The sequence below is a fragment of the Ricinus communis genome, chromosome 1 (assembly GCF_019578655.1).
Source record: "Ricinus communis isolate WT05 ecotype wild-type chromosome 1, ASM1957865v1, whole genome shotgun sequence".
Lineage (NCBI taxonomy): Eukaryota > Viridiplantae > Streptophyta > Magnoliopsida > Malpighiales > Euphorbiaceae > Ricinus > Ricinus communis.
The window spans coordinates 9193805-9207711 of record NC_063256.1 but is presented as its reverse complement, the minus strand read 5'-3'; the positions used below and the strand labels follow the sequence as shown (position 1 = coordinate 9207711).

Genomic DNA, 13907 nt, shown 5'->3' with positions numbered 1-13907 from the left:
TAACTATAGATTATAGTTGCCTCCATGCATGGTCATATCTGTTATTTGCTTCAGAGATCATATCAACTGCTGTAAAATAAGTGGGAGGGTACATCAGAAAAGGTAATCTTTTTATTGCTTCCCCAAAGAGTGTCTCAATTTAGAAACATAGTACGATGACACAATATCAAAACTTTTTGACAGTCGAGTATAGATGTTTCCTACTTCCAAAAGAAGAAGAAATGGGGGAAATAATTAGATGTATTCCTTGGCATCATCCAAGAAGCATCCCCTTTAACCACTAAAGAAAAGAGAAAAAAAAAAAAAGACAGATGAGAGAAGACAGGTTTCCGATGGCCAAAGTAGGATGCAGCTCCTAAGATTCTTTCTAAAGGTACACTAGCCGCTAAATTGCAAAAGAGTACAGCTTAACTTGGTTCTGGTGGCACCACTTTTAAGCTTCGCATCCACTCGCATAAACTAGGATCATCAAAATGAATAAAGCTGCATTTTAGCTTTGTCCGCTGTTCTGTTGTTAAAGAACGAAGCTGCGGGAATCTTGCCTCCTGCAAGCAAAGCAAATAAACATCACTAAATAGGTGGGGCCATTGTCTGATAAAGGCCTGCCAAAATACATCTGATCATAATCAACATTGCTTAGGCACCATGGCTGACCTGGAGCTTTGAAAAGGTAATAACCAAAAAAAAACCAAGAAATTTTTATTCATTTCACCTGTTCATAAGGAGGATCCTTGTGAGCTGGTATTAACCGAGAAACAAAGTATCGGGCTTGAGAACTCCCCTCCTGTTGTTTAAACCAGAAAATTAAGTTCTTTAACGTGGGAAAAGATTAGAATGATTTAACGGGTAAAAAATAAAGATAAAATTGATAAAGAAATAATGGGAAGAAAACCTTGAATGCAAGGATCCTAGGAGCTGGGAACCGCAATTCAGTGAGCTCTTCAGCTAATGTTCTGCAAGCTGCTAAGGCTGCTGCACTTCGTCCTTCATCAGCAGCTAGTTCAGCGCCCTGTAATGATATGACAATTAGCACACAGGTTCCAAGCTGAATGAACAGACTTTTAATGTTCATAAGTAAGATGGTCATAATATTACAAGTGTTGCAAACTTTACATGACCCCATTGAATTTCTGAAGTTTGGCAATGACTTCAAGAAAGTCTGCTGAAGTCTATTGCCAAAAGACGTTTAATTTTTATTTTTAATTGTTGCATCTGGAAAAATAATTGTAATTTCTTTTTTCGAAATAATGATACTTTCTCTACCCCTTGATGATTCATAAAACAATTCTGAAATGTCATGTACCAGGGACTTTGGAGATGTGAAGATTAGATATTGTTTCTCTTACGGATATTTTCTTCCATAAACTTGGAGCTATTAGCTAAGCATCAATGACAAATAAATTTTCCTCAACAATGTTTGCTGTTAATATTAAATCATTTGGAAGCATGATACAACTAAGTTGTAAACAATTCTTGAATTCCTTTCCCCACTTAAGAGGTGGATGAGAATGGCATTCATAGTGGTACAGGTCTGCACATTTGTATACATGCGGTTGAAGGAAGCATAGTAGTTCTTCTTATTATTTTTTTAAATTAAGATGCATATATCATAGTCACAAGAAGGGCAAAACACATATGATACAAATCTAAAGCACCAGGCATTTAATAAAAAGTTGGCATATTAAAAACAGCAAGAAGAAAAGTTTAGCAGCTTACCAACCAGATGAAGACATCAGTGCCGTGGTCAAGAACAACAGCTGTATCAGACTGCATTGCTAGGTCATAAGCAGGCAATTCCTCAAATGTGCCACCTTCTCGGTGCATTAAACATCGAGGTGCTACCATTCGGAGTGAAAGATCAAATGACGCATTGAGAAACAAATTCCGTAATACAGACCTCTCATCTTCATGGCCAACAATGTTACCCAAAAGTGGGCCTCTTCTAAGATGAAAAAGGAGCTCTGGCAATAACGAAAGTTCTTTTGGGAACCGATGAAGTTTTGACTTTGGTACCTGTGACCCAAATTTCAAGGCCATGTCTTTAATTCTCTCATCTATTGTTGCCCGCGCATCAATTGCATCTGAAGAGTTTTTAGCTCGCAAGAGGGTCCTCTTGGCAATAAGAATTGCAGCCACTTCATCTTGAACGCTCTCGAGATATTCTGAAACACTATCAACTGTAGGCAATCTGACAGTGATAACTCTTGAAATATCAGCTATATAAATGCTCGAGTATTGAATTGCAAACTGGAAAAATACACAATCACTGTTGATTTCTCTTTTAGTTTCCATGGAGAGAGCAAAGCTCTGGGTTTCTTCTACACTTAGCAATTGAACAGAGAGCGAAGTATCATTTTTAAAAGTTTCATGAGGTTCCACATGTGCCTCTTCACCAGGACCCACAACTTGACTAATAAGAATATCATCAGAACACCGAACTTCCAGTAAACCCTGGGAGCCTGATGCCCTGATAGATGCCCTTTGCAAGTTTACACCAAATGCTTCTCCAAAGTCATCATGAAGAATCAAGACACCCCCAGATGCTTTTGCAAGAGGCTGTAAAATTGGAACTCTAACAGGACAAGTTCCAGCACATAGGATGTCAACCACTGTATTTTGACGATGAGCTTCATGACCCAGATGCTCCATCCATTTGAGTGCCATCTTTTCCATATGAGGATAATTTGGGTGACTAAACGAATGAGGGACTGATCCAGGGCCATAAGTATTAGGTCCCCCAGCACACACGATAATCCTACTATTACCTCCAGCCCTTTTGACAACACTTCGAGACATTTCTGCAGATGGTCCTTGAATTATGGCCAGCGCAACCTCAACTGCAGTACCCAGACACCGATCTCTTGAAGTTTCTGCAATGTTCAATTTATATGGTCTCAATGATGAAAATATTTGGTGTGCTACTTCTTTTGAAGCATGCATAGGCGATAAGTACACCCCAGTTCCATATATCAATGCTTTCAGGGATTCCTGAGTAGGTGATTTATCACCAGGAAGGACATCAGCAGATGCCATTGATTCCTCTGAAAAATCATAAACTGATACAGTTCGGCCATACAATATGATTCCAATTCTTGCCGTAGGGGGAAGTGAATCAACAAACGCATGCAAGGAGCTTTGTAGATGTTGCAAGTGCGCTTCATCTAAACAGTCATCTATAACAAGAATAGTGGGTGCAGACATTCTGGAATCAGAAACTGGAATAAAACCAGGTCTCTTGTTCCCAGTTTGGACATAATCAACGAGGGGCGATGACAGTTCAGGTAAATTACGAAGATCTTCTTTGCTTGGAGCTATGTATTCACCATCACTTCCATTCAACTTACGGCAAATTACACATTGCCATTGGCCTGAACCAAGTAATATCTTGCAATAGAGATTTGCATAAGCTCCACAATTTTGGCATCGATGGGGATCACGCTGAATTATTTGGGGAGCTGGTGAAATCTCTCTTCCAGGAGAAATCAATGCCCCAAAACCCAAACTAGGCACATTTGCAAGTTTCTTCTGCCTCAATACCTATATGAAACAATGAACCAAATAGACATAATTTTCAAATATTCCAATTATATATGTGTTCCACAATTAACTAAGATTATTCGACAATGATAATTAACATGTACCCCCAAATGCATTGAGAATCTCATGATAACTAAAATTGTATTAGCAACAATACCTTGTGAGCAGAGAATAAGATACAAGATAATTCCTCAGCAGGCATTGAGTCCTCTGAAACTTGGGGAACTTGGTGCTGCAACTCAGGGGACCCATTTAAGAAATGCGGAGGTGATGATGTAGGCAATGAAGAGCCTGATGAGAAAGCAATTGGCTGAGGAGTTGCAGGAGAAGTTCGAAAAGGCACAGCAGCAGGCCGGACAGGAGAAGAAAACACAGGAGGGCCAGGGGGAGTACTTAGGTGAGGAATTGGGCTTCCTATATTAACCCCGTTGGCTGATGATAGTAAATTTGGAGTTTTAATTGAGGGGGAAAGGACCTGGTCTTGTTGCAAAATTGGAGGGGGAAATCTGGGAGCTAAAATTGGAGGCGAAGGAGGAATTGGACTTTTCTCAGGTGTTGATGTATCAATTTTTGGAGTAATAGTGAGAGGATATCCAACGGAAGGTTGAGGTGGATTATTTGCCATTGCAGTTACAGACTACCTTTATTCGAGAACAAGAACTTTCAAAAACCCAAAATCAAGTATAAGATTTAAAGAAAGCTACAAATTGTATCAATCTAAAAATACACGAGAAGATGATACAAAGTAAAGACTTTGACACTCGAATGAATTTTCAATCGGCCAAGATTAAGAAGAGTAAAGAAACAACGAAAGAGAGAAGACAACGAATTACTGCCACAGAAGCAGCTGATGAGTTCTAACTCGATACTTATTCTTTGAAGTACAATTCAAAGGATTGCCAGTCTAGAGAAACCAAAACGCTCAATACAAACTAAATTCCCCAGAACAATCAAGAACCAACAACGAGTTTTGATCAAAACCCAGCTCAAAGAATTCCAAAACAGTTAAGACCCAATCAAGAATCCTCAAGAAAGATCAAAGGACTGTGATCAAAACCTTATCTCCTAGCACTTTTTACCTCTGCATCTGCAAAATTGGGTACAAAAAATTTCCCTCTTGCATAGTGAAATCTAGCCAAAGAAGAAAAAGAAAACAGAAAAGGATGTTAAAAGAAAAGATCTAGGGTTATTATGCTTATACATATCATGTCATCATTTAATAAAAATGAGGTGAGGAAAATGCAATCCGCATACCTGAGAAAGAGGGGAAGAGAATCGAGAAAAATAGGAAAGAGTTTTTTTTTTTTTCTTGTTTTATTTTGTTTACTTCTTTCAAATTATGGGTCCTGAGCCCTGACTCCTGAGTCCTGACTGAGCGCTTGACTTGAGCAATTAAAACCGAGTCAGCCCGGTTCTTTGTTCATGACAAACGGACTGTGGGATTTAGCTACACATCCGTTCTTGGACTCTTGGAAGTTGGAAGCCATGTGGGAAAACATGCAATTTTTTATACGCCGCCGTTTTTACGCTCTAGAGTCTGGACAACCTAGATCCGTTACTCCAAGGCCCAAATAGTTTCTCCACGTGGCTAGATCAGATTGTTAGTTGACCATAAGTCCTTTTTTAATATACAAATCTGACGATGGAAAATTACTCACGTAATCGTGTGATGATCATTCTTTGAAGTACAACTAATGGTAACACGACATTCTATGATAAATTGCACATATGATCTCTCAAATTTGCCTTGTATATCACTGTCACCCTAATTTCGATTTCTATTATAAAACTTCATATATTTTAATTGAATTATCACTAAATCATTTAGTATGAATATTCGTTTAAATGACCAATAGAAATATAACATGGCATGTCACCTTGTTAATAAATTTTACAAAATAACTTTTTAAAAATTGAATATATTGCAATACAAATTAATAAATTATTTATTTTAAAAAATAATTACTATTTACTTTTGTATTTGTTTATATAATACTAGTTACCCTCTGACATTTAAAAAATATATATTTTCTCATCATTCTCTTTTATAATTTATATTAAAGACCTCTTTAGTCAGAATTGTAAATTTGATAAGAAGTTTGAATATCAAATTATATTTATTTTATTAATTTAGATCCTTATTTACGTTGACTTTCAAAATGCAAGGGGATTTTAGTGAAATAAAAAAATATAAGGGGCAATTTATATATTACATAAAAAATCAGGAGGCAAATAGTATATAACCAAACTTAATTAACGATTTTCTAATAAAAAATTTAACGAAATATATTTTTAGTATAAAATTACAAAATAAAAGGATCAAAAAATATATTTTTTAAATATCAGAGAGTAACTAGTATAATATAAAAAAATACAAGAGTTAAATAGTAATTACTTTTTCTTTTATCAATATAATAAAAAATTACTGACTTGGTAAAAGATTTTAAAATGTATTTTTATCTTTAAATAGAGAACTATCCATGTGTCATGCCACATTATCTTTTCGTCGGTCCTTTAAATGAAGATTGATAAAAAAAAAGCTTAGTAACAGTGCAATTAAGATTTACGGAACTTTTTGTACAAATTAAAAATTAGGAAAGATGGTAATATAAAGAGAAAACTTGAGGGATCATCTCGTCAATTTACCCGACATTCTAATATCTGAAAGGAACTAAATATATAAAAATGTAGAAAAAGAAAAACTTCTGAAAAGCGACGACGTTTGTTTACATCCCGTCACCCGTAGCACCACCATCTATAACTTTATAACCAGATAACGACCCATCTCGCCATCCAGGCGAGGCCTCTGTTGCACCTCTCTCACAGCCGAAGCATTTCTAAAATCATGCTTCACGACCCCTAACTCACTCCATGGAAAACGAAGATCCTCGAAACGGCGACGTAAAACCTCACCACCTCACCAAAAAGTCCCGACTTACTCAGTTCATAACCGAACCCGAAATCCGAGAAGAGTTCTCTCACCACCGACCAAACGTAGCTCGAATCAACAACGGCAGCTTCGGTAGCTGCCCTAGATCAGTCCTCGCCGATCAAAGAAACTGGCAGTTAAAGTTCCTTCAACAACCCGACGATTTCTACTTTAACACTCTCCGCAAAGGAATACGTCACTCACGGACTATTATTAAAAACCTCATTAATGCTAATGACGTGGACGAAATCTCTCTTGTCGACAACGCCACAACTGCCGCCGCTATTGTTCTCCAGCAAATTGGCCGTGCTTTCACCGACGGTAAATTTCAGGAAAACGACGTCGTTTTGATACTCCACTGTGCTTATGAAGCTGTAAAAAAATCTATCCAAGCTTACGTCAGGCGTGCTGGCGGTTCAGTAGTCGAAGTTCACCTTCCGTTTCCGGTCAACTCTGATGAAGAAATTATTACCGAGTTTAGAAAAGGATTGGTAAAAGGTAAATCTAACGGTCAAAAAGTTAGGTTAGCAATAATTGATCATATTACATCAATGCCATGTGTTGTTACTCCTGTTAAAGAATTAGTTAAAATTTGTCGAGAAGAAGGCGTGGACCAGGTTTTTGTTGACGCAGCCCATGCTATTGGTAGTGTTAAAATAGATGTTAAAGAGATTGGAGCTGATTTCTATGTTAGTAACTTACATAAGTGGTTCTTTTGTCCACCATCAGTTGCATTTTTGTATTGTAGAAAGAATACTTCGGCTTCGAGTTTGCATCACCCTGTGGTTTCACATGAACATGGAAATGGATTGCCAATAGAGAGCGCATGGATTGGTACAAGAGATTATAGTTCACAGCTTGTTGTACCTTCTGCTTTGGAGTTTGTAAATCGTTTTGAAGGTGGAGTTGATGGAATAATGAAGAGGAACCATGCTAAGGTTGTTGAGATGGGGAAAATGTTAGCCCAATCATGGGGGACAAGTCTTGGAGTGCCACCTGAGATGTGTGCTGGCATGGTCATGGTTAGTTTGCCTTCGAGATTGCTTGTTAAGAGTCAAGATGACGCTTTGAGATTAAGATCACATTTGCGTGATAATTATGGGGTTGAGGTTCCTATTCATTATCAGGCTCCAAAAGATGGTGAATTGGGTATGAGGGATAAGGATGGGTTTATAACTGCGTATGCAAGAATTTCTTATCAGGTTTATAATACTTTTGAGGATTATTGCAAGTTTAGGAATGCTATAAATCAGCTTCTCAAGGATCCACATATATCTGAAAAGCTTTTTGCAGGGTGAACAGGTATCCTTTTGGCATAACTGGACTCTCTTGCGGATCATCTGTATAAATATGTCAAGTTACATGTCTCTGTGCTGATTGTTCTCTTTTCTACTTCTGAAAATAACTTCCTTATGATCTGATGATACTGTAGTTTACGGAACAGAAGGAGCAAATAATCATGGATTATCAGTTTAGACATAGTATTGTTGCACTGCTGGATAGCTTTCTGCATTCTGTGCAAATGATAGTTTTGGAAGCATGCGCGTGGCTTTCTGAAATAAATGGCAATTCCTTTATCTTTCCAGGGTTAATTATCATTTATCAGTTTTGTTTGCACATCTAATTGTCAGTGACTCTCTTTCTGCATTTTAAATTAGTGTCCATCACGTCTGTTCCAATGCTGCACTTTTAGTCTTCTGTCTTAAGCCACTTTCTCTTCCTATTATCCCATTCTAATTCTTTAAAAATGTTGAAATACTGGAATAGACCATCTGAAATGAACTTGTATAGCTATTGAGATGATCGACTTGCAATCTCTCTTGGTTTAGAAGGTGCTCTCTTATGCTACAGACTCTGTGGTTAGAAAGTCGCCTGACCAGTAGTCTGAGCAACTGGTCAGAAGGGTTTTAGGAGGACGAGTATTTCTTCTAGGATTCAGTTTCAGAACATACAAGGTTGGAGTATAATGATTTTGGTGATCTTTGTGTGTTGATGCACTAAAATTTTTCAGAAGAGCCAAAATGGATACAAGAACAGGTAGGATGGAGTTCTAACAAAAAGTAGAAGAGGCATACTGCTCTATTAAGCAATGACTATCTCTTTGCTGGGCTATCTATTTGGACTGTACAACCCTGATCATTTTAAATTTTAGGGTTGTGATATGAGGACTTAATTTGCATGGTCTATGTCATCTTTGTTGCATAAAGCGATGATGATATGTGTCTGGAGGGTGATTTATGATAGGAATTTGGAGAGTGAGAAGCACTGGGGAGAGACTGATTGAAGTATTCAAGATAATGAATAACTGACTGCAGCAGTTAAGGATTTGATTTTTTGGTAACATTGATCTTGTTTGTCAGTTGTATGAAGTTTGAACCACATCACCTTGGAGGAGTGCATCTTTTATCTTTCTTTTCCTACTACTTTTTTTCCTTAGCATTCCCTTGTATGCTTCATTGGAAGTGTGATACATGATTACCCTCGTGTATTTTATGTTCTTCAGTTTATGTGGCTTTATGCGCTACTTGGATTCGGAAGATTTTCTTTTGGAGTCGTTGTCATAAGTACTTGTGTCTCTCTAGATTAATTTGGCCTTGGAGAGGTGTAATTTGAAGATTCTTGACTTATGGTTACTTTTCAAATTTTGGGAAATACGTCCCTCAATTCTCAAGTGGCTTGTTGGCATATGTAGTATCTAAAGTCAGAAGGTATCTCTTCTTTGATTCTCTTCCATTCTTCCATAGCAGTTTACTGCAAACATCACAACAGCCATTATGGAAAAGCAATCCTGGGTTTTCTGATGCTTGTGTATAGTGAAATGGAAAATTTTGAAACATTCCACAGTTTAACAAGCAGATTAGAGAAATTTTTTTATGTGCAAAAATAAAACCGTGAAAGAATTCTGTAGTCCTTTGACCAATATAAGCTGAATGGCTACTTTCTGTGCCCAAGCTATATCTATAACTGCAACCATGACAAGTTTTTGAATGCCTGACATTCTATTTTGTTAATTCATATGCTTTCAGTTGGTTAATTTTGTTCTATCTTGTTTTTGGCTTCAAATAACTAGCGACCTTGTTGACGTTGTAATTGTGGCTTCATAAATTTGATAAGAATGAGGCTAGTAGTAAAAATTATATGTGCATCGTCAAAAGTGTTTTTTTGGATATATACCAACAACAGAACTAACTGCTAAATGATCTTAGCTAGGTGTACTGGACCGTGTACTCGAATCATGCCCAACACTAGCTAGAATTTCCATATGGACTGTAATTTTGTGCTTTTGCCTTCAGAGACAGTTCTTTGCTGCTTAGCTATTGAGGAAACAATTAAACTAATCTTTATCGACTCTTAGATTGCCACCAAGCAAGTATTCAGAGGCTTAGTTGGATTGAATCTCATAAAAAAAATAAAAATAATGTAATCCCGTTTATTCATCTCAGTACTCAGCCAAGCTATAATAATAATAACAATAGTAATTGGTGTCAGCAAAATTTTCCTTGGTAACGAGGTTAGTTGATGGCTTTACTTGAACTGGAGAGGTCTCTACCTATAAAAAAGTAAACATGTGAGGATGGGCCAGGTGATGTACTTTGAAACTCAATCCAATGATTAAATCGGAAAGTATATAAGGTTAAAGAATAATTGCTTTCAACGTTATAATTGGATTATCTTATCTTATGATGATCTTATTTCATATTATTTTGTCAATATATTTATAACATCAAAATATCTTTTTTGATTTTATTATTTTTATTTTATTGTATCTTTCGTATTCTTTCGTGTTCTTTTATCAAATGAAATAAATTTTGTAATAGATTTCAATCAAATTTAGCATTAGATGAGAGTTGGTATTATATTTAGATGAAATTATAGACGAGTTCTTAACATAAAAGAATAATATTTAGATGAGATTATAGGTGAGTTTTTAACACATGTGTACTCTTTGTTTGAATGAGCTAACTGTTTAAACTTGTTACAGTTGAATCTTGAAAAAAATCCAATTTAGAAAGCTAAAATTTCGATGGTGATTATATCTACAATAGAATATATTTTTTAGAAGAAATATGAATATTCTATTAATGAGAATTAATAAGTACATCTTGATATAAACGATAAAAATAAATATAAAACATCAAGAAATACAAGTAAAGAAATCTACTCATAACAATCATTAATCGTGTTGACAGAGTAATAAATTATAATTTTGCGGAAAGATCGCTCCACTCGGTGGTGCTAAACCATACATCGATTTTAAAAAAAATCTATTCATAACAATCATCAATTGTGTTGACGGAGTAATAAATTACAATTCTGCAGAAAAAATGCTCCATTTGGTGGCGCTAAGCCACATATCGATTTTATAGATGTCTTTTGACAAACCTGATAGTTTAAATATCGGATTTAATTTTTTTTTTTTTTTTACCATTCTCCTCATAGAGGGAGAACTCAATATTCCTATAATGAATAACCATAAAATTTCTATAAAAGGATAATTCAAAACCCCCGTAAAAGATGACCATAAAACTCTTAAAAAAAATATTAATATTTATTTATTAAAACTAATTAATAAAAAAAAAACTACTGTTGATGGTGGATGAAAAGAGAAAATTTTGCTGAAAAACAAGAAAATAGAGAGAAAAAGAGGAGACGCAGAGATATATACAACAGAATGTTGATTAGAAAAAAAAGTAAGAAAAGGAAAATAACAATAAAAGGGTACAGGCTTAAAGTCTACAAAAATAACACCAAACCAAAAAGACAAAAATGCTTAGCCAACGTAAGAGTGCAAGGAAAGGAAGCCCATAATAAGGTCCACTTGGTTACGAATTACCCATTAAACGGTATCAGTAGCGTCAGGCATGGAGGAAGCTCATGAAGTCACTTAAAAACGAGTTTAATTGATTTTTGAAGCTCAACGGAAGGAGAAAATTATATATAGATTTGGGTAATTGAAGGGGGGAAAATTTTCAAAAGATGGAGGAGGGATCTTCAAGACCAATAAAATTAATGAATTTCGTATCGGAGGAACAGGTATTCCCAATTCATTACCCTAATTAATTCTCTGTTGTTGATTTCTGCTTCTAATTTTAATTTTAACTAAAAAATCTGTTATTACAGTTAGATGAGGCTAAGAAATCAAGAGGTGAGCGTGTTGAAGACGGCACTGCCCAGAGAGACAGGCCTCTCTACGAGGTTTGCTGCGATAAAATGCTTAATTTTAATGAAGAGCTTAAACTACAACTCAGGATTTACATTTACTACAATCAATATGGTTTATAATCAGTCCCTTTTTTTTATTTTTACTTTTAACTTGCAGATTTTAAAGGAGAATAAAGACAAGAAAGATGCAGAATTTAATGAACGGTTTAAACATAGTAGGCTCTTAAGTATTTCTTGTTCTTGCATGCTAATGAGTATTATATAACTGAAGATTCATTACAATCACTCATCTTTTTGCAGGACCTCCTAAAGCTTTGGATGAAGATGAGACTGAGTTTCTTGATAAATTAGAAATGGTGAGACTGTGCTGTCGATTCAATAATTTCTTTTCATTTACTTTTTCGGTAATCTATATTTCAGCTAGTGGTTGAATAGAGATGTCTGTTATCACTCATAGTCTAATGTAGACTGTTTAAAAGTTGTTAACTTCACTACATTCCAATGGCACATCCTATGAGATTGATAGGTACTGTTAGATATACTCTTATTATTAAGAGTTGAGACGTGAACAATGGATTGTTTTACTTTCTTTTGTTTTCTTTTGTTTTCTTTTTTTGACAAATAGCTTGAGATATATTGCAGGAAGATTAATACTTTTTTGTTTTGTTGTGTCTTTATTGTGTAAACAGTCAAGGAGGGAATATGAGCAACAAGTGGCAGATGAGGAAGCGCAACAGCTAAGGAGTTTCCAAGTAATTTACTAACTGATTTTGAGTTGTAGAAGTACTTGAAATGTAGAGTTGCTTGATATATTTTGGGGTTTGCTTTGACTTCGTATTTAGGAGCCTATTTTTAATAATTGGCATCGATAGTATGTTTTATTGAAATTTCATGACAATGGGACTTTTTAGTTCCTTATGGGGAATAGTCCATCAATAGCAGCATTATCCTAATAGAAAACTGGAGTTGTATTTTCTACTAGATTTATAATTTTGGCGATGTATTATTTTTCAAGCTATTGGGAATTAGAGCCGAGTAAGTTCTTACGTCTCTTTACCAGACACTGCTTAGATTAGTCCTCCTGACTCAAACATAAACATTTTTACTAGCATATAGGTGATACATTATACAATACGCAGATTGTTCAGAACATCCCCATTTAATATTCTATTTACATGTTTGGGATTCTGATCTTTGTTATCACATCGCCTTTTATCTCAGATGGTTGTCTGGTTTCTCTTTCAGGCAGCAGTTGCAGCGCAGTCTACCATTTTACATGAATTGAAGGAAACACCACCTGTTCCTGTAGTTCAGGTTACTATCAATCTGGAATATGGCACTTCATACAATTCTTTTATCAGAATCTTTACACATACACACAGAAAGAGATGTGCATGTATGGCTTTTGTGTGTGCTGATTGTTACTTATCCCTTTCTGGGTTTTATGTTTAATTGATATGGATTCTTATGGTTAGCAAAGTAGATTAACTGCCAAAGTGCCCTGTTTCCAACTGAAAAATGCTATAAATTGGCGTAGTCCGTTTCTAATTGCAACCTCTTTTTCTGCATGCAGGAGCATAAACATTTTTTTCTGCATCCACCTTCTCGCCCATTAAGTATGATTATTAAGGTCAAACCACAGGCAAAGAAAGCAAAAATAGGTCATGGAAATGTTGAACCATCAGACTACGTCAAAACACCTGATGTTGATTCAGAAAAATCTTCAGACCTAGTGAAAATACCTAACGGCTGTTCTAATGAGTTTCATGATGTTGCTAAAACTGGTCTTGTTTCATACAGCGACGAAAGTGAAGATGATTAGAATATTTGCTATAAAAATCTTTGATTTCGCTAACTATTTCATATAGTTTTTTATTTTGTGTTTGGTTGAAGCCTATAAAAATTATGAAATTCATTTGCAAATTTAAATTTCATGTGTTTTAAATAAAGTGAAATTTAGTTTAGAGTGGAATTGATTATATTTAAACTAAATTCTAAAAACATAGATAGGATTTTCAATTGAATTCTATATTATTAAGTCAATATATTATATAATATTAAATTTTTTTCTTTTAATTTTATTTTTTTATATATAATAACAATGTTACACTTAAAAAGAAAGAGAGAAAACTTTAGCTACCTATAGACATTTTTTTTGTCGTCGTAGCTAATTTCAACTCTTTACTGGTTTTTTTTTTAGGAGTTTTTCTTTTAGTTATAATAACTGACTAAATTATATTTTTAATTTTTTGTATGAGTTTTGTCAAAATTTATAAAT

The 13907-nt window shown here is 35.2% G+C and overlaps 3 protein-coding genes across 4 annotated transcripts; 2 read left to right on the top strand and 1 right to left on the bottom strand.

Moving 5' to 3' along the window:
- Nucleotides 1–93: 93 nt before the first annotated feature.
- Nucleotides 94–4989, bottom strand: LOC8265874 (protein transport protein SEC23). The gene is made up of 6 exons (XM_048376129.1): nt 4792–4989; nt 3695–4668; nt 1717–3537; nt 893–1009; nt 713–784; nt 94–545 (listed from the first exon to the last, which is right to left on the bottom strand). The coding sequence occupies exons 2-6, from the start codon at nt 4160–4162 to the stop codon at nt 408–410; spliced, it is 2616 nt and encodes an 871-aa protein (XP_048232086.1). The 5' UTR covers nt 4163–4668; nt 4792–4989; the 3' UTR covers nt 94–407.
- Nucleotides 4990–6237: 1248 nt separating this feature from the next.
- On the top strand, nt 6238–8043 carry LOC8265875 (L-cysteine desulfhydrase). Its single transcript, XM_002515136.4, has one exon. It carries the CDS (start codon nt 6409–6411, stop codon nt 7762–7764), a length of 1356 nt encoding a protein of 451 aa, XP_002515182.1. The 5' UTR covers nt 6238–6408; the 3' UTR covers nt 7765–8043.
- A 2749-nt stretch (nt 8044–10792) lies between these two features.
- Nucleotides 10793–13487, top strand: LOC8265876. 2 transcript variants are annotated; one of them, XM_015716855.3, is made up of 7 exons: nt 10793–11500; nt 11588–11662; nt 11787–11844; nt 11930–11985; nt 12319–12381; nt 12851–12943; nt 13203–13487. In XM_015716855.3, the coding sequence occupies exons 1-7, from the start codon at nt 11444–11446 to the stop codon at nt 13449–13451; spliced, it is 651 nt and encodes a 216-aa protein (XP_015572341.1). In that variant the 5' UTR covers nt 10793–11443; the 3' UTR covers nt 13452–13487. The 2 variants fall into 2 exon arrangements, with proteins under 2 accessions (XP_015572341.1, XP_002515183.1); XM_002515137.4 differs by having other exon boundaries at nt 10946–11500; nt 12875–12943.
- The last annotated feature ends 420 nt before the right edge of the window (nt 13488–13907 follow it).